Below are 27,933 nucleotides of genomic sequence, written 5' to 3'. Positions count from 1 at the left end.
GGTGAAAGGTCCAAGGTTGGAGAGGATCCAGAGGCAGCTCCCCAACCCTTGAGATCATGGTTTGGGAGACCAATTCCCTCACACAGGAAGATGCCACTCTGTTCTTCCACGCCTTTATTTAGTGACAGCAATGGACAAGAACAATGTCAGGCATAACAGACACCCTGACCCAGCACCGGGGGTGGCAAGCAGGCCCTGCAGGGCCATCGGCACATCCAGCCCCAGCCCAAGATCCAGTCTACCCAGGCCATGTCCCCGAATGGGCAGGAGGCTGTCTGTCCAGTTTGTTTGTGTGGATCAGTCTGTCTGAGTGTCTGAGCCGCTGTCTGCAGGGCCCCCCCATCCTCGGCACATGGTAGGGGCTGCTGGGAGCACAGCGTGGGATCCCCCGGTGGACCACTGGGCCCCGGTGCTGACCATGGGGGACAGGGCCAGGGACTGGAGGTGGCAGGGGGCCAGGCACAAAGTTCACTCCAGGGCCACATCCTACAAAAGAACCAGTCATGATCAGAGTGGGCTTGTGGCCAAGGTGAGGCCAGCTCTGCCTTCAGGCAGCTCTGATCCTCCAGGGCGAGCTTCTCGAGGCTTCTGTTTCCCCATCTGCAAAATGGCAATACCACTTCCCCTACCTCCAAACCAGCAAATTGTGACAATCAATGGATTCATTAATGAGTCTACAGACGCTGTTCTAGACCCAGCAGCGACTGAACCCAGTCCTGGGGGCACAAGGAGCTACCCCTCTCCTCAGCCCACCTGGGCACAAAAGGCTAGGCTGGGGAAGGTGCGTGGGGAACCTGGGAGAGGTGTGAAGGGAGGCCACGGAGGCACCTACCTAAGTGGGGTGACATCGAGAAGTCTTCTGTTGAATTATAACTGAAGAATTCATGGGCTGGGAAGGGCTGGCCTGGGAAAAAGGGGGTGTCCTGGGGCAGGGGGGGAAACAGGGGAGGCGGCGAGGGCTGAGGAATGGGGTAGGGGAAAGGTATGGGAGGGGGCAGAGGAGAAGGCTGGGGTGGGGGCAAGGCCAGCTGCTCCCCGAAGTCTGGGGGCTGCCCATGGCTCCCCTGGAACGGATGATCCGGCTCTGGCCAGTCCTCAATCCATGGGTCTAGGAATGGGATGGTTGTTTGTTTTAGGCCTGAGAGCCAGTTCGCCCTGAAATCTGGCTGTCCACATTTCTCTTCCCTCCTCTCGGAAAACAGGGCCACCAGGTGACAGCACCCTCTGCATCCTACCTAGTCTTCCTCATTCCCTCTCACTTCAGGCCAAGTCCAGAGTACAGTCCTTCTTCCTTACCTTTCTCAAAGTCACAGATCTGCCTTTGCTCTGACTTCCTGCTCCCCTCTAGAGCCTTCTTCCTTTGTATGCCCAGCTCCTGTGTCTGTAACTTTTTCCTCTCCCAGCTTCTCCCCACAGACCAATAAATGAGCTTAAGAGGTCTTCCTTCTGGACAACGTGAGCTCTTCCTGTCATTCTCCTGTCCCAGCAGTCCCATGCCTCCCAAATGTCCAAAAGGGGTATTTTGACCATTTTCCATTCCTTCATCAATTGCTTCTGCCTCTTAACCCAACTCCACACCTTCAGCACTTTTCTGACTACAAGCAACCACTTCCTCTTTTCCTGACAGTCACGTGACACAGCCAATAGACTCTGTCCTCCCTGAAAGTGCCTCTGCTCTCTTTTCCTTTTGTTTCCTCCAGCAGCCCCTCTTCCCTTCTACAGCATGGCCCCCGATCTGCTCTCTCCTTTCACGGTCCACACTCATGCGCTCAGCCGGGCCCTGCTGACTCCAGATCTACTGCACATTTCCCCAGCACCTCAGAGGTCTGCTTGCACCAGACTCACCAATCACATCCTCCCACCCAACTCTTCCTTTTCACATTTCTATTTCTGGAGCTCCAAACCGGGTTCGGAAGACCTGAGCCACCACAAACTAGCCTTATAACCTTTAGAGCATCCCTCTCTTTGCTGAGGATTAGTTCTTCTCATCTAAAAAACAAGGAAACTGAACCATTATGTAATCAAATTCCTAATTCACCTCCCAAGGGCTCCAACTCCTGGCTACCAAGTCCTAGAAGTTCACCTCTATGACATTCCTGGTCTCTCTCTGCCCTCACACCCTATAGTGCTGCTATAAACAGCCTTCTAATATGACTCGTGCCCCCAACTCAACAAACACAATTCTGTAGGTGCTATGTACACAATCGTCCTAGACGCTGGAGCCAAAAGGGATGAGCTGGCAACACGGCAGGAACCTTGCTCTTTGAGGACATGATCCAGGGGGAACGCAGACATGGAAACAATCAGCCACCACGCCCCCTTTGAAGAGCAGGCAGGAACTGAGAGGCTGGTGACACCAACTGAGGGGCTTCTTTGCTTCTGCCACACTGCATGATTACCCTTCCTCCACTTCTGTCTTTCCACCCCCCACCCCCATGCCTAGCTAGAAACACCCCCATTTCTTTCCTATTCACCTGTAGGATAGGGGTCTTTTGACCCGCTACCTTACGTGCTCAAAGGTTATATAAGCTCGTTCACCTACACAGAGATTTCTACATGCTAGACCGTACAGAACCAAAGCTCAGATCAGGATGTTGCTCCTGTGATCTCACTCTCCCCACGGGATGAGGAAGGAGCACTCAGGGGCCACAACAGTCCTTCAAGAGGTCCCTACTCCCCCCCGAGTACCTCTGTCCTGTTCTGTTTCTGAGCCCTGTGCTCTGTGAACCCCCTCTGCATCACTATCTTACCCCCTGTGGTAGGGCTCACCAGAAGGATAGTCACGCTTGGGCAGCTCCACACCCCAGGCGTCGGCCACGTGGGTCAGAAGCAAGTGTGAGAGGTGGCGGTGGGCATGCTGGTCCCAGTGGACACCGTCTCGGTGACGGTGCTGTACCGCATGCCGGAAATGAAAGTGGAGGTCCAGGACATCAAAGCAGTGGTCCCCGGCCAGTGTTGCGCTGTAGAAGTTCCCTTCAACCACATCCCGCCGCAGAGACCCTGCCAGGGGCTGGAGCTGAGTAAGAAAGTGTAGCATCTAAGAGCCACACAATGAAGCAGGGTCGGGGAGGGAAGGCCCTCTATCTACCAGTCAGCTGCCTCCTCCCCCAACCCGAAGGGCCCTGGTCACTTGCCTCTGGCAAAAGGAAACCCCCAGTGACGCGCTCCCCCAAGGGCATTGCCATGTTCCACACCAGCAGGCAAGAGTCTGGCAACACCTGGTCCATGCGCACAAACACCCGCTCCAGGTTCTCTCGGTAGCTCTCCATTGAGCAGCGGCCATACCTGTTGGACAACACACGCAGGGTGGGCGAGGGCAGAGGGTGGAGAGCCTCTGAGCCACACCTCCACCCCCAACCAGTATTTCCCTCTCCCCGCCGCCCCAACCTGGAGAGATCCCAGAGGCAGGAGTTGATGATCACCAGGTCCGGGGCAGGCCCGTATGTCAGCTCCTCCAGGACGCCCTCGAGGTACTCGGAGTAAACGCGGGTGAGGAAGTAGAAGCGCACAAGGTGGTGGCCAGAACCCGAGCAGAACTGGCGGACCTCCCGGTACTGTGTCCCGTTGTGCAGTTCACCCAGCTGACCCCCAGCCACCAGTTGGTCCTGTTCAAAGCTCAGCTCCCCCTGCCCGCCCCCCCCAACCCAGCTGGTCAGACCCAGGCCAGGGAGGAAGACCCTGCCAGGCGAGGGTCTGTGCCCACCCACCACTGGCATGACTATGGAGCTTCCCTCACCTTGGCTTTCAGCTGAGCAGCTGTGAGCAGGGAGTCCCTCTGGAGCAAGAGCACTAGGTCCTTGTACACAGACCGCTGGACTGCAGGGAGACAGAGATCCTGAGGCTAAGTCAGGCCTCACCCCACCCTAGCTCCTCCTAAGTCCAGGCCTCATTTTCCCAAGGTTAGGGCTGCCCACCACTACCTCTGTGGAGTGTTAACAGAGATAGGAGAAAAGGTAAGGTTAAAAAAATCCTGTATTACCTCCGCCTTCTGGCCACGCACCACCCTCAACTTAGTACGCAGCGACCCAAGATCACCTGGTAGAGATAAGTAGTCCCAGGAGACCAGGAGAGGGACAACACAATCTACTGCTCCCATACAAGGAGTCCCGTGGGAGACTGTCAGGGAAAAAAAGTGCTGAACAAGGACGGGGTCAAAAATTTGACAGGCTACATCTGTCGGGACACCTGTGGATGGTGTGTGGGAAAATAAAAGTAAACCTACTGGCCTGGAACAGGCTAAGGGTAGAAAGAAATTTGGGATGTTGACAATGGGTCCAGTCATAGGAAACAGACTGAAGGTGCGAGGCTGGGTAGTGTGAACCTAGAAGGGCACTCACTTGAGTCCCCCAAGATGACCACGAACTTGTTGTGTAGCAGCTGCTGGACTTCTGAGGCCTGGAAGTGGACCATGGCGCTTCGCAGCGGGAGGCGTGGCTGCTCGTTGTCCAGACAGAAGACCATGCCGCCGCTGCCAATGACGGGCTGCGGGGAGAGGCCACTAAGCCGCGGCGCGCGTGGGGACTCAGGACAGGTCGGGCCCAGGGCCCGCTAAACGAGAGCTGCGCCGGCCCCTCCAGGGCTGCTCAGGGCTACAGGGGAGAGGTGGTGGCGGCAGAGGGGGACTCATGGTGGCGCGTGCCTCGGTGACACTTGGTACCGGAGTCAGGGGGTCTCTGGCCTGGGCACCGAGGCGCTTCCCGCGCGGCGCCGCCCTGAGCCCCGCCACGTGCCCGCCGCCGCCCCGCGCATGCGCGCGCCCGTTCGTGCCAATTACCGAGTCCCGGGGCTCTGCACCGTTCACCCGCGACCGGGGCAGGCCCGCACACCGCGCGCCTCGCCCACTGAGGGCTCTGGGCCTAGCCTCATGTTCCCGTGCCCCGAGAGGCCGGTCGGTTCTGCACAGCCCGCGCCCGGCAGAACCCGTGCGTGCCGGTTAGCCGTCGGTGCGCAGCCCAGAGCCCAGCGCTCTCCATGCGTGCGTCGCGGCGGCCCCGACGGCGCCTGGAGCTTCGGCGCCCCGGGCGGCGACGTTCACAGCTTCCACTTCCGGTCACCCATGTCCCGCCCTGCGCGACCCCCAGCGCCCGAGGGGACAAGGAGGCGGCGTGGGTAGCCGCGGCGGAGAGCAGGAGTCAGGGCCGGGCCCACCCGGGCGGGCACGAGGCCCGGGTGTGGGCGGGGGCGCGGCGGGGGCCGAGCGCAAGTTGCCCACAGTGGTGATGGCCGTGGCGGCAGCCTCACCACGTGACCCGGACGGGCGGAAGCGGAAGTGCCGGCCCGGAGCCCGCGCCCGGCGGGTGTCTCCTTTGCGCTGCCCAGCAGCCGCTTGCACCAGCCATGGACTGCTACACGGCGAACTGGAACCCGCTCGGGGACTCTGCCTTTTACCGGTGAGACCCCCCGCCCTCCCGCGCGCGGTCCGGCTTACCCCGCTGGCCCGCCGACTAGAGTCTTCGGGCGGAGCCGGCGGCGCGCGCCCCCGTCACTGTGGGCGCTGGGGTCCGCCCCTCGCCGGCTCTCCCCCGGCGTCCACCACTTAACGCACAGCCGCCTAATGGCCAAGGGGCCGGGCCTTCCCCAGATCCAGGAAGGAAACTGAGGCAAGCACGGCGGTCACAGAAGTAGAGCAGCGTCTAACGCTGAAGCCCCGATCTGTCAGCCTCCGGAAGGATGCTCAGATCACGTTGAGGGAGGCGGCCTGCGGGTGACAGCGAGTGTTTAGTCTCCTGCGGCGAAGTGCTGCCAAAGTCAGACTACAGGGGCGCTCCGCGGGAGGCGGGATCGCACGGCGGGCGGGCGGGGTAACAGCAAACCCAGGCTGGGAGAAGGGGGCAAGTCGTTTGTGAATTCAGGAGCAGCGCGAGTGAGGACCCTCAGGGGTAACCCTCTCCTGGAAGTCGTAGAGTCCTAAACTATTGAAATGAAGTGTAAACCGGTCGCATCATTACCCTGATAAGGATTTTTCAATGGCGTCCCTTCTCTGTAGGTTAAAACACAAACTTCTTCTATTGGAACATCTGTAAGTCAGCCTCTATTTGTCTCCAGCTCCATTTGCTCCTCTCCTACCCAAGTCTTGTATTCGAGTTGCACAGAATTGCAGGACTCCAAAACACCGCCATGTTTCATGGCTTCTCGATGTTTGCACCAGCTTTCAGTTCCTTCTGTGGGTACTGCCATTGCCCTCTTTATCTCACCGGAGAATTCTTACTCATATTTCAGGACTTGGTTCAAGGTTTCTTCCTGAAACCGTCGCTCTTCCAGTCCTAAGTCAGCTGACTTTCTTGGGCTTCATAGGGCCCAGTGTTACTTCTGTTATGAATGGTACAGTAGAGCAATATTTACATAGGTTTCTTATGGTATAAACTAAGTTCCTTGAGGACCAAGACTATGTTTATCTCTTTTTTTTTTTTTTTTAATTTTTTTTTTTCAACGTTTATTTACTTTTTGGGACAGAGAGAGACAGATCATGAACGGGCGAGGGGCAGAGAGAGAGGGAGACACAGAATCGGAAACAGGCTCCAGGCTCTGAGCCATCAGCCCAGAGCCCGACGCGGGGCTCGAACTCACGGATGGTGAGATCATGACCTGGTTGAAGTCGGACGCTTAACCGACTGCGCCACCCAGGCGCCCCTATGTTTATCTCTTTATGTCCAGTGCATTTTTAGGACAATGCCTGCTGTGTAGTAATCCCATAAAGTTTTAAGAATACTTTTGATTGCACCTAAAGGTCAGAAGATACTGCACTGGGGTCGTATTTCAGTACAAAATACCCTGTTGTGTTAGTGAAACTCTATACTATTTTTATTCACATGTTAAAAGTTTTCAGCGTAATTTTTGATAACACAAAATGTTAGCTCTCAACACTTTCAAGATGGACAAATGCTTTGTGGCAATTTTTAGAGCTCGGTTGCTTTTGTTGTTTATAATTATTATCTCTTGTAAATATGCATATACAATGTGAAAAAAAATGCAGAAACTTAATGAAGAAGCAGTAAAGTCAGTAGGAAGTAACAATGATTTCAACTGTTTTTTTTCTTGTGGAGAAGGGATGTCATTTGACAGAAGTAGCCATATGACTTAGTGTTTACACATACAGCATACCCTTTTAAAAGTATGAAAACACACGTTGTGTGTTTTGAAAATACATATTGCCTACACAGGTTTGTTAAATCCGAGAATGCTGAAGACAAAAGACGTCATTACCACAGAGCTCCTGTTTATCACACAAAGTCTTAGCCTTGTTGATGCATCAGGAAAGTTTTAAATGAATGTAATTGTTGAGTATGTGCCATAGACATGACCTGTCTGGCTAGCCTCCCCTTCCTTGTGCTGTACTGCCAGAAAGGGTAAAGGTCTAAGCCTTTGACTTTTGCTAATGAATGTTGAGCCATTCTCTGTTCTAGACACTGTGTTAAGTATCTGATATGTATTAACTTGTTTGTTTCATGACCCCATGGGGTAGTTATCATTAGCCCCATCTTACTGATGGGGAAACTGAGACGCAGAGAGATTAGGTAGACAGGTTACCCAGCCAGTAAGCGGTGGAGGCAGGCTTTGAATCCAGTCTTTTAGAACCTTTAAATGTGTTAAAGCATAGGGTTGTTTTTTTTTTTTTTTTATGTTTATCTATTTTTGAGAGAAAGAGAGCCAGAGCATGAGCGGGAGTGGGGGAGGGGCAGAGAGAGAGGGAGACACAGAATCGGAAGCAGGCTCCAGGCTCTGAGCTGTCAGCACAGAGCCTCACTCTGGGCTCGAACTCACAAACCCCGAGACCATGAGCTGAGTGAAAGTCAGATGCTTAACCGACTAAGCCACCCAGGTACTCCTTTGGTTTTGTTTTGTTTTGTTTTGTTTTATTTTGTCTTGTTTTAACAGGAAAATATAACAGCATATTCTAGCTTCACCAGAGTGGAAATTTTTTTTTTTTAAGTTTACTTAAGTAACCTCTACACCCAATGTGGGGCTCCAACTCATGACCCTGAGTTCAAGAGTCGCATACTCTTGCAATTGAGCCAGCCAGGCTCCCCCAGAGTGGACATGTTTTAAATGCAACTATTTCGGGGCGCCTGGGTGGCGCAGTCGGTTAAGCGTCCGACTTCAGCCAGGTCATGATCTCGCGGTCCGTGAGTTTGAGCCCCGCGTCAGGCTCTGGGCTGATGGCTCAGAGCCTGGAGCCTGTTTCCGATTCTGTGTCTCCCTCTCTCTCTGCCCCTCCCCTGTTCATGCTCTGTCTCTCTCTGTCCCAAAAATAAATAAACGTTGAAAAAAAAATTTTTTTTTAAAATAAATGCAACTATTTGGTTTTATTCATATTTGTGCATAGCCTTATGCCAGGATATGTTCCAGTAAGTAAATTAATGATAAACAAGTGGCAGGCATTGCTTTTCAAATCCTTTCTACAGGATAGGATACTTTTACATTGGAAGTAATGTTTTGGAAAGTTCACTGAATTTGGGAATGCAAGGAGAGGGAGTGGTTACTAGTTCCTATGGAGTTCCAGAATTTTAGCCATTTTTATCCTAAAAACCAAACTTGGATTGATCCCATTGATTAATTTTGCTCAACCCTTTGCCAGGCTGTGTGTAAATAAAAAGACACTAAAGTGTCTTAGTGTGACCAATAAAAAGACAGACCCTGTCTACTCTCATGGAGCTTATAGCCAGTAGGAGAGATAGTTGATAACCATTAATGACTTAGTATTTGTTTAATCATAATCACCATAAAGAAGAGATATAGGGTCCTAAGAGAGTATATAGAATAGACTGGAAGTTAGAGGTAAAGAAAACTTTCTGAAGGAAATATAATTCCCCCATCCAGGGGATGAGTAAACGTGAGTGCAGGGACTGTGATGAAAAAGAGCATATACAAAGGCCCTGAGGCAGGCAAGACTAGGACACCCTCGATTGTCTAAACAGAGAGCCAGTGTGGCTGGATTGCCACAGGTGAGTGTGTGTGTGTGTGTGTGTGTGTGAGTGTGTGTGTGTGTAACTTCTAGAGGCATTAGGGAGGACAAGTTAGAAGGGACAAGCAAATATGGAGGCAAGGAAGACTGGTGAGGGGGCTGGAGGAATAGACGAGGGAGAAGTTGATGGTGGCAGTATGGTAGAAATGGAGAAAAGGGGATGCATCAGATATTTAGGGGACAAAATCAAAGGAGATTGTGATAGGTTGCACTCAGTAGGAAGGAGGTAGAGCAAGGAATTGAGGATGATTGGGGTTTTGGCTTAAGATAATGAGAAAGGAAGAGTGAGTTTTGTGCGGAAAGGGTTAGCTTGATTTGGGGCACATTATCTCAGGTACTTTAGAAACATCCCTTATGGTAAGGGAAAGGAGGCAAGATACATTATGTTCTCCTAAAACTCTTCTTAGAAAAGGGCTTGACTATTTTAGTAGGATTGCGGGGGGTGGGGGGGGTGTAACACGTAAACATGAACTTTTAAGATTTTGTCTTTAAGTAATTTCTACACCCAATGTGGGGCTTGAACTTAACGCCCCCGAGATCAAGGGTCGCATGCTGTACCAACTGAGCCAGGTGCCCCTAAACACAAACAATTTTAAAAATTGTGGTTAAATATACATAATATAAAATGTCCTGCCTTAACCATTCTAAGGTACACTCCAGTAGTAGTAAGTACATTCGTGTTGTGCAATGAATCTCCAGAACTTTTTCATCTTGCAAAATTGAAACTCTATAACCATTAAACAATAACTCCCCATTTTCCCCCTCCCCCAGCCCTGGTAGCCACCATTCTGGTTTTTTTTTTTTTTTTTAATGCTTATTTATTCTTGAGACAGAGACAGAGTATGAACAGGGGTGGGGCAGAGAGAGAGGGAGACACAGAATCCGAAACAGGCTCCAGGCTCTGCACTGTCAGCACAGAGCCCGACGCGGGGCTCGAACCCACGAACTGTGAGATCATGACCTGAGCTGAAGTCGACGCCCAGCCGACTGAGCCACCCAGGCGCCCCGCCACCATTCTGTTTCCTGTTTCTGTTTCTGTTACTTCCACCTCGTGGCTGTTGTGAATAACGCTGCTAGGAACATGTGTGTGCAGATATCCCTTCGAGACTGTTCTCAGTTCTTTTGGATACTGAATGGAACTGCTGGATTACATGTAATCCTGTTTATTTTTTGGGGAGGAATTCTCATACTTTTTTCCATGGCAGCTACACCATTTTACATTTCCAACAATGTACAAGAGTTCTTCAGTAGTATTTATTTTTGAGGCAGATTGGAATCGAAGGATTTCAGGGGTGATGGTGGGCTCTCCTTCGGGCCTGAGGATTTTGGAATAAGTAGATTGTTCCCCAAGGCTAGACTTGATGTGCCCCTTCCTCCCCAGTGGTTCCGTAGCCCCGCGTGGACCCTTGAGGCAAAGGCTGGAGATAATCTGTTTTCACACAAGGGCTCTTCCCACACTGTGGCAGACCATGCTTGGAACTGGGAACTTCCCAGGAGTTCAGCTGCACAGCCACAGGGATTTCTTCAGTGTTTCCTGGAGGGGGCTGGAACTGAGGCTGCAAGAGCTGCTAGGGTCAGTGATTTCCTGGTATTAGAATCCAGGGTCTGTTTACTGCTGCTGAGATTTCCCACTTCTGGAACCCGGGAATAGAGGAGAAATATGGGACTGGCCTTCCTCATTAAGGCTGTGGCTGTCCTTATAAAAGTCCATACCCCTTGGCTCTTCTGAGAAGCCGCTCTCCCTGCTGCCTTTCACCTTGCCTATCCATACCCCATGCCACCCTGTAGGCACAGCTTGAGTCATCTGACTGTCCCTGAGAAGGCTTCTTCACCTCAAAGCCTTGGGAGGTGGTCCATGTTTTGTTGTTCTTCGCTCCCTGACTCTTAATTCGTGTACCCCGTGGAGGGGCTCTGCCCTCTTCCCAGCTAGGTCTGTGCTGCCACCGACCTCCTGAACCACATCCCCCACTGACTGATTGGACAGCTTCCTGGACATCCCAGCTCTTGCGACCTTCCAGGGTGACTTAAGTGGCCACCAGGCTTCATAGTTCCATGAGTTCTTCTCAAGTGACTTTATCTACGTTAGCCACCCTCCACCTGGTGCCTGTGTTCTTCCAGAACTGCTTTCCCTCTGAAACATTCAATTCACGCAGCTCCCTCTGTGACCACGAGCTCCTGTCTTCACTATACTCTGATACCTCCTAATACACCTGTCCTTCAACCTCATCGGGCTCCCCATCCCAGGAACCCTCTGTTCTCTTCGTATCATGTGCAGAGCCCCCTTCTATACACATGCCCCTCCCTGTCCAGCTTGGAGTGCAGCCATAGTCAGTCATTTCAGTTTCTTGCCTTTTCCCCAACAACTTTGTTCCTTTGTCCTTTGGCTGCATCTGCCTGGCACAGGGGCACCTCCCAGTGCACCAGCCACTCACCATCTCTACCCGCGCCCAGGCTACTGAGTGCTGCCAGGCAGGCCACAGACAGGCAGGGTGGGACTACTGCAAATTGTGCCCACCAGCCTCAAGTGGGCCCTCGCAGTCCTTTTATGTGGGGTCAGCCTACACTCATCACAAGGGCTCTACTTTTCCTTTAAAAAAATTTTTTTTTAATGTTTATTTCTTTTTGAGAGAGAGCATGAGCAGGGGAGGAGCAGAGAAGAGAGAGAGAGAGAGAGAGAGACAGAATTCAAAGCAGGCTCTGAGCTGTCAGCACAGAGCCCGACGTGGGGCCCGAACCCACGGACCGCAAGATCATGACCTGAACCAAAGTCAGACACTCAACCAACTTAGCCACCCAGGTGCTCCGCTGCTTTTCCTTTTAAAAGATTACACAACTGGGGCGCCTGGGTGGAGCAGTCGGTTAAGCGTCCGACTTCAACCAGGTCACGATCTCACGGTCTGTGAGTTCGAGCCCCGCGTCGGGCTCTGGGCTGATGGCTCAGAGCCTGGAGCCTGTTTCCGATTCTGTGTCTCCCTCTCTCTCTGCCCCTCGCCCGTTCATGCTCTGTCTCTCTCTGTCCCAAAAATAAATAAACGTTGAAAAAAAAAAAAAGATTACACAACAATTCAAATAATTTCGAAATATTGCAAATCATAGTCTTCTTGGCCCCTCTGCCCAACAGCTGACTTCACCTTGTGCTTCCCAGAGAACTCGAAGTCACATAGAAGGGCTAAGACTTCCCCCTACCAAACCTGCCAGCTGTCTATCCTGACCCAGTGAGGAGATGTGCCTGTCTCCCTGCCTTCCCAGAAACCACACACCATCCACTCATGCCCTCCCTCAGCCACAGGGCTTCTCCAGCTGTTGTCCAGGACCCCCTGCATCAAGGTCACCTGAGATGCCGGCTACATTGAGCTTCTGTGGCCAAACCTACTCCATTATCTCTGGGGCGGGTACTAGAAATGTGATCTGTATCTCCCCATCCTGACAAAAAATAAACTCCCCCGTTCCACAGGTCCCTCCTTCTCACCCCTTCTTTCTTCTCGCCGCTCTAGCCAAAGGTCTAAAGATTGCCATCTGTATTTGGTTCTGTTTTTTTCTCTTCCCACTGACCATTCACTCTGGTCAGACCACCCTATTCTTAGTGACATTCTGTCACTTCAGCGGACAGATCTCAGGCCTCATCTGAACTTTACTCCCTGGAACACTGGTTAGAGATGAATCTTCACTTCTCTCGGAAATACACCTTAACCTTTTACTGTGAACATTTTCAAGTGTTCAACAAAGAATGGTAGAATGAACACCCAGCACTATCAGTTAGGCTTAAAAATTGTTATGTTACAATATTTGCTTCAGCAATTTGGAAGTTAAATATTTTATGGGCACCTGAGTAGCTTAGCAGTTAAGCGTCCAACTCTTGGTTTCAGCCCAGGTCATGGTCTCATGGTTGGTAGGTTCAAGCCCCCCCATTCAGCTCCATGGTGGCAGGGTGGAGCTTGCTTGGATTCTGTCTCCCTCCCTCTCTCCGCCTCTCCCATGCTTGTGCTGTCTCTCTCTCTCTCAAAATAAATAAACTTTTTTTTTAAGTTCAAATATACATAAATGTAGTAAAAGTAATTTAGTGGATCTTCATGTACTCATCACCTAGCTTCAATAAGTATCAGCAATTTGCTATTTTCTCTTCACCCCTTTTTAATATTCATTTTTTTGAGAGACAGACAGACAGTGTGAGCAAGGAAGGGGTAGAGATAGACGGAGACACAGAATCTGAAATAGGCTCCAGGCTCTGAGCTGTGAGCACAGAACCCGACACGGGGCTCAAACTCATGAACTGTGAGATCATGACCTGAGCTGAAGTCAGACACTTAATTGACTAAACCCCCCAGGCATGCGTAGGCACATCTTTTCAATCAAATACTTTTTCTGCTATATTTTAAAATAAATTACAGACATAACTTCAATGTGCATTACTTTTTAAAAAATGACAATTTTTTCCTGCGAAAATGCAGTCTTTTCTATGAAACTGCAGTCTTTTCTATGAAACTGCAATACTATTTCACACCTAACAAAGTTAACATTTAAAATCATCTAACAACCAGTCCCTGCTCAGACTTACCCAATTGTCTTCAAAGTGTCTTTTTATGTTTTTTTTATTAAAAAAATTTTTTTTTAATGTTTTTATTTTATTTTTGAGAGAGACAGAGACAGAATGTGAGTAGGGGAGGAGCAGAGAGAGAGGGAGACACAGAATCCAAAGCAGGCTCCAGGCTCCTAGCTGTCAGCACAGAGCCCAACATGGGGCTCAAACTCACAAACTGCGAGATCATGACCTGAGCCGAAGTTGGATGCTCAACTGAGCCACCCACGTGCCCCCAAAGTGTCTTTTTATAATCAGTTCAAATCAAGGCCTAAACTAGAATTACTCGTTTGTTTACCTGTCTTAATTAAGTCTTTCATAAACTTGACTATTGTTTTCCCCACTCCCACCCTTACCTTTTGTTTTTCATGACATTGACTTGTGTAATAGACCATTGGTTTTATCTGGATTTGTCCCATTACTTCTTTGTGGTGCCTTTGAATTTGAACTGTATAATCTATCGTAGTCTGAATTTCCTGAAACTGTGTTGTAGATCTAGAGGCTTGAATAGATTCAGGTTGAACATTTTGCACAGAAACATTTCATGGGTGATGCTGTGGTGTTTATGCTGCATGAAATCTGGAGGCATCATTACATCGGATTGCCCACTCTGAGGGAAGTTGATTGACCAGTGGGTTCAGCTGCTGATGGCCACCCCCTCCCTTGCAAAGTCATACATAATCCGCTTGCAGGCTGGTCCCCCCAGGAATGGTGCCATATTGGGATCAGATATTAGTCTCTGCTATTGGCAGAGAGGTTAGCCACTCAACAGTAGTGTTAGGCCAGGTCAGCCTTGGGTAGGGAGGTTCCCAAGACATCTACCCCAAGTGAGGTTATCATAGGGTTTTCAAGCAGCCAAAGGCTAGTCTCCTTGGACACAGGAAGGCAACCTACTTCCATTGTTTGCAGGTTTCAGGATCCAATTCTTTTCCTCATAAGAGCCATTAATTCTCACACGAGAAATGGTATGTTGATGATTTAACAACCCACACAATTAAATTTTGTGTTTGATTTTTAGCAGTGAGAGGCTGTGTGGCCACAAGAAAGAAGAGATTCTGTTAGGGCTGTAATGGAAGCTTTCTGCTTCTCAGACCATGACTTGAGCTGAAAGTTAATGAGCGCAAACTTGTCGTTTTCTCTTTGTACATGTCCAAGTGCACTCAAAATAATCTGTCCCAATCCCCAGCCCTTATAATCACCATTACTGCCATACATTCAGGCCCAGAAGTCACCCCAAGGTGCATGTTTGACTTGGCATTTCACCACAGTAAACCGCAGGCTTGATTAATTGTGGTGCCACTTCATGCAGTAGGTGACTAGCATTTGTTTCCCTTTGCCGGGGAGCTCAGCACTGCCCTCGAGCCCAAGCACACAACCAAACCAATCCCCAAATCGCATCTTTAGGAGTCTGTCTTCTGCCACCACTCCCTGCACCAGGTTTATAGCAGTTTGGGTCCAGTTGGGAGACTTAAACTGAGAGAGTTTAATAAACATGAAGAATTATTGAACTGATAAAAGAGTAAGTATAAGGTAAAAGAAAGTTTTGTGTGAATCACCCAGGGCTGAGGGAGAGTACCCAAAGAATGACAAACTTGGAAGGGAATCCCCTCCCCAGGCTGGAATTCAGATCTTGCTGGAGAAAATAAAAATTGCAGCTCACTGGAGAGTAAAGTTCACTGGTTTGCCCGGACCAAAGCTGGTCCCGGTTGCTGGGCAAGCAAGAAGCAGCCCTCTGGAGTTCAGAAGGTAGGGGGACACAGGCGAGCTGCGGCTGGTGGCCAAGGGGGTGGGCATGGAATGGAATGGTGGTAATGGTGCAGAGAGGCAGCCGGGAGCACATGGTGTCTGTAAGCTGAGCCACAAGCAGTGGTTGGGTGCACAGGTGTGCGGAGGGGGTCAGTGGAAACCCAAGGGCACAGGCAGGGTAGCCAGTGGACAGGCAGGCATCTTGGCAGCAGAGGAAGTAGAGCCTGGTATGGGCAGGAGTCTAGGAGTGTGGTGTCTGGACCAGGGAGCCACGGGAAGGTGATTCCGGGTGAACTCCAACTGGAAGCAGTCAGGAGAGCCCGTTCCGCATCCCTCCAAGCGCCCTCTACTGAGAAAGGTTAAGATCACACTGTGGAGGAGAAATGCATAAAGACACGCTGTCTGTTCTCACAGAACAGTGTCGGAGGGTGATTTTGGAGCTAAGTGGCAATAAATTGATAACTGGCGTGGTAGGTCTGTGTGAACATCTATTTTCCCATCAGATTTTCATGGAATGATTTTAGTAACAAAATGTCAAAAAATGCACATGGGTTATCAAAAATTCAAATAATGCAAAAGTCTAAAAGTTGGCAGTCCCCCAACATCCCTCCTTCATTCACCACCCTCCCCACAGGTACCCACTATCTCTGGCTGAATTCAGCTCCATGTCTCTGAGCATTTTTCCATGTGTTTACACACCTACATGTAATTATATGTAAATACGCTTGTCAAAGGTATGTGCTCAGTTTTTGTATAAAATAAATGGGTTAACATGGTTCCTACTGAGCTGCACCTTTTGTTGGTATTTAACAGGACATCTAGAAATCATTCATGTCAGTACACAGACTCAGCTTATTAATGGCCACATAATATTCCCCAGAATGGGCATCCCATAGTTTATTTAACCTGCACTGTACTGAAGGGGGTTTTTCTAGGATTTGGGGGAGAACTAAAAGGTCACTTGACTCTTACATATTTTTTATATACAGAATTTTTTTAAAGTTTATTTTATTTTATTTTTTTTTTGAGAGAGAGAGAGAGTGTGAGCTGAAGAGGGGCAGAGAGAGAGGGAGACACAGAATCCAAAACAGGCTCCAGGCTCTGAGCTGTCAGCACAGAGCCCGACGCGAGGCTTGAACCCACGGACCGTGAGATCATGACCTGAGTTGAAGTCGGACGCTTAACTGACTGAGCCACCCAATATACAGAATTTTAATTTTTATGTAATAAAATCTATCATTTTTTCCCTTGATAATTTCTAGGTTTTCTGTCTTGCTCTGAAAGACTTTGCCATAGTTCACATTATAAAAATATTAGCTCATATTTTCTCAAGGTTTTTGTGTTTAGTTTTTAAATATTTTCACATAAAATAGTATGATTATAGCTCTTGACCATTTTTATTTTCTTTTGGTTTTATGTTCATTTTTGAAAATGACTCAGAGCCTTTTGTATTTTTAAGAAAAGTACCTCTTTTCCACATGTGTCACAGACATTTTCGAAAATCCCTTATCGTTGTTTGTCTTCATAGTTTGTCTTCAGTGGATTTTTTAAATCTATGAAAGTTTTTTAATGTTAATCATTTTAATAAATAACCATTCAAGTGATTTAAAAACTCAAAGTCCCTTTCCCATCCCTGTCCCTATTCAACTGGATTCCACCCCGTCACCTACCAGTAACCAGTTACTAGATTCTTAGAAATCTTTCCAGAATCTTTTTTTTCAAATGGAAGCAAATACAAAGCACATGTATTGTTTTACCCCTTTTTATATAGAAGTTTACAGAAGTCCATTTTTATTTAGACTCATTTGTTGTTCTTTTTTTGTGACTTCTGGGTTATGTATCATGCTTAGAAATTGTTTCTATTTTGAGAATGTGAAAATAGCCAAGATTTGTTCTGATACGGCTTTATTTTTTTTTTAACATTCAAAGTTTGAATTCCATCTGGAAAATATTTTATTGTAGAGATTAAGTAATGAAATAGCGTTCATGGAAATTCTTTCCATATGGCCCATTGTCTCATTTCAAGTATCAATTTGCAACAATTTGAAATGCCATCTCTAGTAATGCTAGTAATGCTCAATTCCCGGTTCTTTTTCTGGACTCTTTTCTCTTCCATCAATCTATTTGCTTATTCCTGTGCCAAAACAACAGTTTTAATCAACTTTCGTTTTATATACTGTATTTGATATTTGGTATATATCTGTTGTTTTATTTTCAAAATATTTTTAGATATTTTCCAACATTTTCTGTTTAAGATATTTTTTTTTTTTCTGCAAATGAGTTTTGGAATCAGTTTGCTCTTCTAGTACCCCCCCCCCCCCCAATTGGGAGAATTTTTATTGGAATTCTTGTGTACTCATAGATCATTTTGGGATGTTTCTTCATGTCTTCTGTGTCCTTTGATTTTTTTCTTTCAAATTTTTATTTAAATTACAGTTCATTAACATACAGTGTAATGTTAGTTTCAGATGTAGAATTTAGTGATTGATCACTTACACACAACACCTGGTGCTCATCACAGACGTGGCCTCTGTAATGCCCACCACCTATTTAACCCATCCCCCTGCCCACCTCCCCTCTAGTAACCCTAAGTTTGTCCTCTGTAGTTAGGAGTATTATTTCCTGGTTTGCCTCTCTTTTTTCCCCCCCTATGATTTTATTTTGTAAAAATGTTTGTTAGGTTTATTCTTGCCTATCGTCATTTTATTGCTGTCATGATTAGGATCTTTTAGAGTTATATTTCTAATCGATTCTTGCTATGGTATAGAAAAGTTATTGGTATAGAAAACATGTAGGTTTTTGTTGATTGCCGTACTGAGCTCTTTTGTTCATTCTCCCATAGACTGCTTTGGATTTTCTTTCTTTCTTTCTTTCTTTCTTTCTTTCTTTCTTTCTTTCTTTGAGAGAGAGAGAGGGCACAAGTGATTGAGGGGCAGAGAGAGAGAGAGAGAGAGAGAGAGAGAGAATCCCATGAGGAGCAGAGAGAGACAGGGGGGCTGGAAGAGAGAGAGACAGAGAGAGAAGCGTGACTCACCCGAAGCCAGGCTCGTTTTTTTACCCGAGGTGGGGCTTGTGTTCACCTGAAGCGGAGCTCGAGTCATCTGATGCGGGACTCGAACTCATGAACTGGGAGATCATGACCTGAGCCGAAGTCAGATGCTTAACCAACTGAGCCACCCAAGCGTCCTGCTTTGGATTTTCTAAGTAGACAATCACATTATTTGTGAATAGAGCAAACTCACTCCTTCTCCAAAATAAAAACTTCTCTCTTTTTTTTTCTTAAATTATTTTGGCTAGAACCCCCAAAAGAATGTCAAATAGAAGGTAATAGTAGGCATCTTTCTGATTCTTATCAGGATGACTCCTGAAATGATACTGGAGGAAACACTCCCCTTAAATACTGCTTTCTCTTGGTTTTCTGGGATAGTGCCCGTTCCTTCTCTGTCCTCATGTCTCCACCTTGAGCCATCAAATGATGGCATGTGTCAGGTGTCCCACGCTGTCTTCACACAGTGTGCACTCTCTTGGAGATCCACATGTCTTAGATTGCAGCCATCTCATGCGGGCTTGTGATTTGTGTTACCTTGCATAAGCTGAGCGTTCAGAGATTGACATCTACCCAGGACTCTGTCCCCAGCTCTGGACTCACCGAAGAGCTCTTCTTGGATTTCTCTCAGCCACTGCTAACTCAATGCCTCTAAAACGGAGTTCATTATCAGCAAGTGTTGAGCTGGACCCCTGGCTATAAAGCCCACAACCTGATTTGGTGTTAAGAACCAGGCATAGAGGAAAGTCTGCCTGCCCTGAGAGACTCTCTCAGAGGGTCTTATTTCCTGCTGATGCAGGCCCAAAGCCAGCCCACCCCACCCTGGCCCTACCTTAGTAGTCCTACCTGGATATTGGCTGCACAGCCGGCCTCCTATGCCAGGAGCTCCTGCCATCCTTGGACAGGAGAACCACATCCTGCACTGCCAGCACCGTCTGCTCCCTCACCTGCAGTCCCTACGCAACTAGTGGTCAGCGGCCCTAGATGTTTCTGGTCATCACCCTCTCCCACCTGTGGGGGGCCTCGACTGCCTTGTGAAGGGCAAATGGAGGTTTTAGGGGTTCTTCTGGGGCTCACTCCCATCTGGAGGCAGGGTCATGAGGAGGCTAATCTCTGCTTGCCTCTGCACGGGCAGGAAATATGAGCTGTACAGCATGGACTGGGACCTGAAGGAGGAACTCAGGGATTGCCTGGTAGCTGCTGCGCCCTACGGGGGCCCCATTGGTATGTCACCCGTCTGCCACTGCCTGCTCCGGGACAATAGGGTGGACTCAAGGTCCATGATTCTCGGGGGCCTTGCTGTCGGGTGGTTCTTGCTGATGTGTGCCACTCCGATTCCCCCCCGACCTCTCACCCCCTACTGAGATGCTTTAAATTGTGGTTCTCCTGAAGCCTGCTTCATATGGGGTGGGCCTGGGGACCTGGGCAGAAAATCTCTTCGTAAACGACAGCACTGTTGAGGAACCCGTGGCGGAAGGAGAAGGCTGCCAGCGTACGGCCAGTGCTTGAGATCTATTCTGCTTCCGGCCTGCCTCTGGCCAGTCTGCTGGTGAGCATGCCTGACCCACCTTGGGGCTTGGCTGGGTCCGTGCCCCAAGGACAGCCTCAGGAACTTCCCTCTCCTCTGCAGTGGAAGAGTGGGACCGTGGTGTCCCTAGGCTGGTCAGCTGAAGAGGAGCTGCTCTGCGTGCAGGAGGATGGTGGAGTTCTGGTATACGGGCTTCACGGTGACTTCCGGAGACACTTCAGCATGGGCAATGTAGGGGCCACAGGGGGCTGGGGAAAGGGATGCAGTCCATGACTCTGTGGCCCCCTCAACCCTCGGCCCCTCTCCCCAGGAGGTGCTCCAGAACCGGATTCTGGACGCCCGGATCTTCCATACTGAGTTTGGTTCAGGCGTGGCCATCCTCACCGGGGCCCACCGCTTTATTCTCAGTGCCAATGTCAGTGACCTCAAACTCCGCCGGATGCCAGAGGTGCCAGGTGAGCCCTGACATCCCCGAGACAGCCATTCAGTGCCCACAGATGTGTCTCCAGACTGTGGGGCCAACAGAGGCGGAGGCTGTGGGCTCTGGTCATCCTGAAGCCGTCCTCTTCCCCGGCCACAGGTCTGCAGGGTGCACCTACGTGCTGGACCGCCCTCTGCCAGGACCGAGTTGCACACATTCTTCTGGCTGTGGGGCCTGATCTTTACCTCCTGGACCAGTCCGCCTGCTCCGCAGTGGTGAGGGTCCCGGGTTGGAGTGAAATGGAAGGGGTGAGGGAGGCAGTGGGGAAGCTCGGAGAAATCAACATCTGGTGTCCCCCCCCGGCCTGCCCCAGACACCTTTTGGCCTGGCGCCAGGAGTGAGCAGCTTCCTGCAGATGGCCGTCTCCTTCACCTACCGACACTTGGCACTCTTCACGGACACAGGCTACATCTGGATGGGGACAGCATCACTCAAGGTGTGATCCTGGGATGACACGGGGCACCGTGCCTTGTCCAGGAGCGATCTGTTAGGGGCAGGGGTGGGGCTTTTTAACCAGACTGGTAACTACTGAGACAAGGCCATGGTGTTCCCTGTGCCCTTTCAGGAGAAGCTGTGTGAGTTCAACTGTAACATCCGGGCCCCCCCGAAGCAGATGGTCTGGTGAGGATGGGGGTGTTATGCTGGGGGTGGGCACAGCCTCGTTTCCTGAAACACCTGGATTCATCCTGTCCACTGGCCATGCCAGGTGGAGCTTGCATCTTGTCTTCTCTGCCACTGCATACTTGAGGGAAACCCCTGCCCCCGCTGTGGGCCCCAGATGCCCCTGGGAGCTGACAGCACAGGGGGAGAGGGAAGCAGATGTCAATCAGAGAACAGGATAAGGGGTAGCACGTATGTGCAGGGCTCTACCAAGGCAAAGTGGTGTAAGCAGTGATGTGGGAGAATGGGAGATGTGGCTGTACTGGCTGGCGGTGTCCTGTGTGTCCCAGATGTGCATGATGCTGCCCACAGGTGTAGCCGCCCTCGCAGCAAAGAGAGGGCCGTTGTGGTGGCCTGGGAGAGGCGGCTAATGGTGGTGGGTGATGCGCCTGAGAGCATCCAGTATCCTTGGAGGACTGCCTGGGGACGGGGGTGGGAGGGAAGGAGAGGGAGGTTCACCTGCCTCGCCCCATTTCTGGATGCTCTTGGGAACCTTGACCAAGCTCAGGTTTGTGCTGGACGAAGACTCCTATTTGGTTCCTGAGCTGGATGGGGTCCGCATCTTCTCTCGTAGCACCCACGAGTTCCTACATGAGGTTCCAGGTGAGGCCCTCACAAGGGCACCGTGTGACCCAGGGCAGGATCAGGTCATCGAGTGCTGAGGATTCCCTGCCCCACTAACCCGCACCATCTCCCTCCCCTAGTGGCCAGCGAGGAGATCTTCAAAATTGCCTCGATGGCCCCTGGAGCGCTGTTGTTGGAGGCCCAGAAAGAGTATGAGGTGAAGCCCTGGGCTTCTCCCTGGGCCCCAGGATGTTCTCCTTTCCCTTCTTAATTGGCTCAGCCCTGTGCCCCTGGCTGGGCATGGTGGACTTCAGCCAGGTGCCACTTGTCAAGAGAAGAGTCCGGGCTGGACACTGGGCTGGAGAAAGTCAGCTCAGGTGCACTGAAGTGTCCTCCGTGTGGTGATGGGGAGGTGCAGGGAGCCCTTACTCACCTCAGCCCAGGCACAAGTCAGGGTTACTATCCGGGCCCCTCGCTGGCAGTTGTGGGCTGATATGGGGGGGAGGTATGGGCACCTCAGGTGGACTGCGGGCTGAAGGGGTTTGGGCTTTGGCCTCTGCAGCCCCTCCAAACCAGCCCATGTGAAGCACAGTCCAGGGGACGGGGGACCAGACACATGGTATTCTCTGTCATGGCACTCCATCCCTGGTACCCTTCCCCCACCCCCCAGAAAGAGAGCCAGAAGGCAGATGAGTACCTACGGGAGATCCAGGAGCTGGGGCAGCTGACCCAGGCCGTGCAGCAGTGCATCGAGGCCGCGGGACATGAGCACCGGCCAGACATGCAGAAGAGCCTGCTCAGGGTTGGCCTGCACAGCGGGGCTGCTGGGGGGCTGGTGCTGGGCAGGGGGTGTGCTGGCAGGAGGGGTGTGTGTGGTGGGGGGGTAAGATCTCTTGACCTCTGGCTCTTCTCAGGCGGCCTCCTTTGGGAAGTGTTTCCTCGACAGATTTCCACCTGACAGCTTCGTGCGCATGTGTCAGGACCTGCGTGTGCTCAATGCCATTCGGGATTATCACATCGGGATCCCCCTCACTTATAGCCAGTATCCTCAGGCCAGCTACAAGGATGTTTACAGCCAGTGGTGGTAGGCGAAGGGGAGGGACTGAAGATGCTTCCTGAAAGTCCTTGGCAAATAGGGCTTATCCCCCAGCTGGATCCTTAACCAAGTAATTTACAGATATAAGCAGCTCACCATCCAGGTGCTGCTGGACAGGTACAGCAAACCCCAGGGTTCTGGGAGGAGGGCTGTACGTGGGCAGGCGTCACAGCCCCTGCTGGGTTCTTGTGGTCACTGTTCCTCACCCGTTTCTCTGGGATCTGGGAGGCCTGAGTTACAGGCTGGGGTCAGGCTGCCCTCTCTATCCCACCTCACTCTTGTACCCTTTACCCCCTTGCCTGCCAGGCTTGTGTTGCGGAGGCTTTACCCCCTGGCGATCCAGATTTGTGAGTACCTGCGCCTTCCCGAAGTGCAGGGCGTCAGCAGGATCCTGGCCCACTGGGCCTGCTACAAGGTGAGGATATAGGGTGGGGTTCAAGGGCATTTAGGGGATTCCAGGCCCTGGTGAGGTATAGGAAATATGAAGTGTAGAGCTGAAGGGGTAGATCGTGATAGAGGGCAAGTGGGGGTGTAGGATGAAGGGTGAGATCTAGGTGTGTGTGACCACTCCCTCTATCTGCAGGTGCAACAGAAGGACGTGTCCGACGAGGATGTTGCTCGGGCCATTAACCAGAAGCTGGGGGATACGCCTGGCGTCTCTTACTCTGACATTGCTGCGCGGGCCTATGGCTGTGGCCGCACAGAGCTGGCCATCAAGGTGTGGGCGCCCAGCCCTGTCCAGATGCTCTGACATTGGTATTAGAGGCCACCAGGCCAGCTCCTTCTCTCTGTGCCTTTCTCCCCACCCCACAGCTGCTGGAGTATGAGCCACGCTCTGGGGAGCAGGTACCCCTTCTCCTAAAGATGAAGAGGAGCAAACTGGCGCTGAGCAAGGCCATTGAGAGTGGGGACACTGATCTGGGTGAGCAGGGATTGGAGGAGGGCCAGGCTGGGGCCCCTGGGCTAAGCAAGGGGCCAGGCTGGAGTCCCTACATCACCTTACTGTCTTCTAGTGTTCACGGTGTTGCTGCACCTGAAGAATGAGCTAAATCGAGGAGATTTTTTCATGACTCTTCGGAACCAGCCCATGGCCCTGAGTTTGTACCGACAGGTGTGCCCTGGGCAGGGATGGGGCTGGAACCTCCTGAGCCCCTGAGTTGGCCTTGCTGACTGCCTGCCTGTCCATGGCCCCAGTTCTGTAAACATCAGGAGCTAGAGACGCTGAAGGACCTCTACAATCAGGATGACAACCACCAGGAGCTGGGCAGCTTCCACATCCGAGCCAGCTATGCTGCAGAGGAGGTCTGAGGTCCACGGCCGGGTGGGGCCCGTGGGCTGGGCTGTCGGTCAGGTTCCTTCTCCAGGGATCTAGGCCTCCTGGTACATGCCCCATCTGGTCCTTCTGCTGCGGGAGATTCTGGGAAGACGTGAGGCCAGGATGGTGGTTGGTCCCAGAGGAGCTAGCCTCCCCCCTGGGGACACCAGAGTGGTGCACCCAGAGGGTAAGGCTGGCCCTGGCAACCCTGGGCACAGGGACCGGGGAGAGAAGTGTACCCCAAATGAGGATGGCTGATTTCCTTTGTGCTGTGAGCTCAGGCTTCCCTTCTTGTGGCTGTAGCGTATCGAGGGGCGGGTTGCAGCTTTGCAGACAGCAGCTGACGCCTTCTACAAAGCCAAGAACGAGTTTGCAGCCAAGGTTTGGCTTGCTTTCTTTCTTTCTTTCTTTCTTTCTTTCTTTCTTTCTTTCTTTCTTTCTTTCTTTCTTTTTATGTTTATTTGTTTTTCATAGAGAGAGGGAGAGGGAGAGGGGGAGCCTGTGCCAGCAGGGGAGGGGCAGAGAGAGAAACAGAGAATCCCCAGCAGGCTCCGCACTGCCAGCGCAGAGGCTGATGCAGGGCTCAGCCTCTGAACTGTGAGATCATGAGCTGAACCAAAATCATGAGTCAGATGCTTAACCAACTGAGCCACCCAGGCTCCCCTCATTCCTCTTTTCTAAGAACCCCTTTTCCTCCTCTCCCGGTCTTTCCTCCTTGTCCCTGTCATCCCCATCCTGCCTCATCTCCGTCCCAGGCCACAGAGGATCAAATGAGGCTCCTACGGCTGCAGCGACGCCTAGAAGATGAGTTGGGGGGCCGGTTCCTGGACTTGTCTCTACACGACACGGTCACTACCCTCATCCTTGGAGGCCACAACAAGCGCGCAGAGCAGCTGGCACGTGACTTCCGCATTCCTGACAAGAGGTGGGTTAGGGCAGCCGGCTGCAGATGGGTCCTGGGACCACCTGCCCATCCTGCAATACCTCCAAGCCCAGCTTCCCCGCAGGCTCTGGTGGCTGAAGCTGACTGCCCTGGCCGATCTGGAAGACTGGGAGGAGCTAGAGAAGTTTTCAAAGAGCAAGAAATCACCCATTGGCTACCTGGTGAGACACGGGCCGTCCCTGTGCCCCACCTTCAGGCAGGGTAGTCCTGGGGAGAGAACCAGGCCCAGAGATAGGCAGGCAGATGGCCCATTCATGCATCTGTTCAGCTGTCCCACATAGTTAGCAGGTGCTTCCCGTGTCTGCACACTTGTGGGCCAGAGCTGTGGGAGAGCAGGCTGAGTTAGGACGCAGATGTTGGTGAGAGAAGGAATGAGCTGGTTTCTCCAAGGAGGCCCACAGCCCACACCATGTGCCTAAAGGGGAAGGTCTTGTTTGAGTAGGGGGTGGAGGGGCACTGGGAGGGCATGTGCGGGAGGCAGTTGGAGGACACCGAGGAGGTTTGTTTTCTGTGGCAGGTGGATCAGTAGGTGGGATAAGGGTAGCCATGAGAGAAAACACAGGCCCCGAGAAGTCAAGAGACTTCTATCGTGAGAGGGTGGCAGTGGATGGTGGAGCCTCAAGGCACTAACAGATCTGTGGTTTAGGTGGTTTCTGCCCTGAGAATGTTGAGGTCACAACTGTTGCACGTCAGGGAGGGGGTGGGATGGGGTTATATGTACTGAAGGATATATGAAATGCATAGGGGCAGTGTGCCCTTTGGACTTTTGCTCATAAGAGAGAGGATCTGACATACCTTCTCCTTCCACCCCTTCCTCTCTTAAGCCCTTTGTTGAGATCTGCATGAAGCAACACAACAAATATGAGGCCAAGAAGTATGCCTCCCGTGTGGGTCCGGAGCAGAAGGTCAAGGCCTTGCTTCTCGTTGGGTGTGTCATCTGAGAGCCCTGTGGGTGCTGGGTGGCTGAGCCAGTGGGCTGATGAGGGGCATGGTTTGTGCCCTTGGGAAGACCGACACCATCTCCTCTCCTCACAACCACAGGGATGTGGCTCAGGCCGCAGATGTGGCCATCGAGCACAGGAATGAAGCAGAGCTGAGCCTTGTATTATCCCACTGCACTGGAGCCACAGATGGGGCCACGGCTGACAAAATTCAGCGGGCTAGGGCACAAGCCCAGAAGAAGTGAGGGGCTCACCCCACACATCTCCTTGAGCTGTAGCCTTGGCCGAAGCGTCACTGCGCATCCAGCTTCTCCCCCAGAGCTAAGCTGAGGAGCTGGGGTGGGGTCGGAGCCAGGGGTCTGGATGTAAATAAAGTTGGGACATTTTAGAGTGCTTGTCGTATGCAGTCCAGCCTAAGCAAAAGCATGCTGGAGGCAGAACCATCCAGGTGCCTCAGCAGAACTCTATGTGTTTGATTATTTTGGGGCTGAAGGGGGAGCTGCTCAGCAACATTTACAAGAGACTTGCCCCTCTCCACTGTTACAGAAGGAAGCCCCCCTCAAGCTCACAGACCTTAGGAAGCTTACAGGGGACTGTGCAAAACTCAAGCAGCCGCTCATCAAGAGCCACACTGAAAAGCATTATACACATACACATAAGAACCATGCCAAACACTTCACCATTGCTATTTCCTTTATTCCACAAGACCGCCCTATGAGATAGGTAACATCACCCCCTTTTACAGAAGAGGAAATTGCAGACCGAGGAGGTTTGGTAACAGTGAGTATGTGGCAAAACTGGGATCTGAAACCAGGTTGTGCTTTTGGGGGTCTCAGGGCTTCTCCTTGGCTATTGTGGTGACAGAGGAAGGATGACTAAAATCAGTCCCTCTGAGCAGAGGAGTCTGAGGCAAGGCCCCCGTCTGCACTACAGTAAGGGTTGGAGGACTGATAAGCGTGTGGCCGGTGTGTTCCAGGGTTAGAGGAGAAGCTTCCACAAACCTGCCCACCTCCCCGTGGTGAGCAACTCCTGAGTGGTCTCTGGGCTGAAGAGAAAAGAAGGACGGAAGTTCTCAATTCTGCCAAGGAAGAACCACAAACTGGAGTCCCCTGACTCTCCCCTACCCAAAATAGAAGCTTCATCCCCATCAGTAGGAGCCCTTCTTGGCCCTCCAGACCCCATCTCTGGCCTCCAGTTTGCACTCCAGTTACCTTGGCTTCATGCCCTTGTGCCCCCACCCAACACTGAGGGCATTTCCTTTTCCTCTTGTTGCGCCCTTAGTCTAGGAGAAGGACAAAGAAGGAGACCAAAGCCCAGAGGGAGGGCAGGTCTCACTGGAGCTTCTGGCTTTCCCTCCTTAACACCCCTAGAGCTGACTTGAATTGAGTGCTTGAAAAGAGTGACTCAGAGCCTGGTAAGGTGTTTCTTCTTTTCCCTCCATATGATTTGTAAAAAATGTAAGTTTGAATATCTTCCAAGGGGATATAAATCACACTACAAAGCGGCCATTTGTTATGCTCACCACTTATTACTTGGGGCAAGAATTTGGACAGGATAGAACAGTCGTTTCTGCTTCACGATATTTGGGACATGAGCTGGAAGACTCAAAGGCTGAGGTGACCTGACATCGGGGGGCTGAAATCATCTGAAGGCTTGCTAACTCAAGTCTGGGGGTTGAAGCTGGTTGTTGACAGGAACCTTGGCTGGGGTCGTGGGCCAGAACACCTGTGACCCAGGAGAGTTCACAACATGACAGCCGGGTTCCAAGGACGGCCTCCCAAGGGAGCCAGAGCTGTGCAGTCTTCCCAAACCAGCTTTGGGAGTCACACAGGGCCCCTGAGTACCTGCCACATTCTGTCAGGGGACATTCCCACCCCATTTCAAGGGCATATAGACTCTTCTTGCTAGGGGAGAGGCAAGGCTCTGGAAGAGTGTGCAGAGCCGGCAATGTGGCCAGTTTTGGGAATCCCAGTTAGGCACAGCCCATCAGCCTTCTATCAGAATCAGCAGACAGGTCCAGGGAGAGGAAAAGAGATCCCAATATTAGGCTCATCATTTGGAGTTCTTCCTCCCCA

General features: G+C 51.2%; 2 protein-coding genes across 3 annotated transcripts; one reads left to right on the top strand and one right to left on the bottom strand.

Moving 5' to 3' along the window:
* Window positions 1-99: 99 nt before the first annotated feature.
* Window positions 100-5,446, bottom strand: PCED1A (PC-esterase domain containing 1A). 2 transcript variants are annotated; one of them, XM_086701834.1, is made up of 8 exons: window positions 5,429-5,446; window positions 4,338-4,482; window positions 3,737-3,816; window positions 3,388-3,626; window positions 3,147-3,285; window positions 2,770-3,028; window positions 833-1,108; window positions 100-486 (listed from the first exon to the last, which is right to left on the bottom strand). In XM_086701834.1, the coding sequence occupies exons 2-8, from the start codon at window positions 4,459-4,461 to the stop codon at window positions 239-241; spliced, it is 1,365 nt and encodes a 454-aa protein (XP_086557960.1). In that variant the 5' UTR covers window positions 4,462-4,482; window positions 5,429-5,446; the 3' UTR covers window positions 100-238. The 2 variants fall into 2 exon arrangements, with proteins under 2 accessions (XP_086557960.1, XP_086557959.1); XM_086701833.1 differs by lacking the exon at window positions 5,429-5,446 and adding an exon at window positions 4,775-5,227.
* Window positions 5,245-26,251, top strand: VPS16 (VPS16 core subunit of CORVET and HOPS complexes). The gene is made up of 24 exons (XM_025931926.2): window positions 5,245-5,390; window positions 19,466-19,554; window positions 19,782-19,879; window positions 19,961-20,089; window positions 20,169-20,313; window positions 20,439-20,554; window positions 20,653-20,775; window positions 20,905-20,960; window positions 21,312-21,401; window positions 21,508-21,602; window positions 21,704-21,780; window positions 22,234-22,365; window positions 22,478-22,605; window positions 22,741-22,776; window positions 22,966-23,074; window positions 23,243-23,377; window positions 23,473-23,581; window positions 23,673-23,770; window positions 23,854-23,961; window positions 24,278-24,355; window positions 24,730-24,899; window positions 24,982-25,078; window positions 25,742-25,845; window positions 25,959-26,251. The coding sequence occupies exons 1-24, from the start codon at window positions 5,338-5,340 to the stop codon at window positions 26,101-26,103; spliced, it is 2,520 nt and encodes an 839-aa protein (XP_025787711.1). The 5' UTR covers window positions 5,245-5,337; the 3' UTR covers window positions 26,104-26,251.
* The last annotated feature ends 1,682 nt before the right edge of the window (window positions 26,252-27,933 follow it).

This window comes from Puma concolor, chromosome A3 (genome assembly GCF_028749965.1).
Source record: "Puma concolor isolate L17-30 chromosome A3, mPumCon1.1.hap2, whole genome shotgun sequence".
Lineage (NCBI taxonomy): Eukaryota > Metazoa > Chordata > Mammalia > Carnivora > Felidae > Puma > Puma concolor.
The sequence above is the reverse complement of the archived record's forward strand: the minus strand, read 5'-3'. Positions and strand labels throughout refer to the sequence as shown.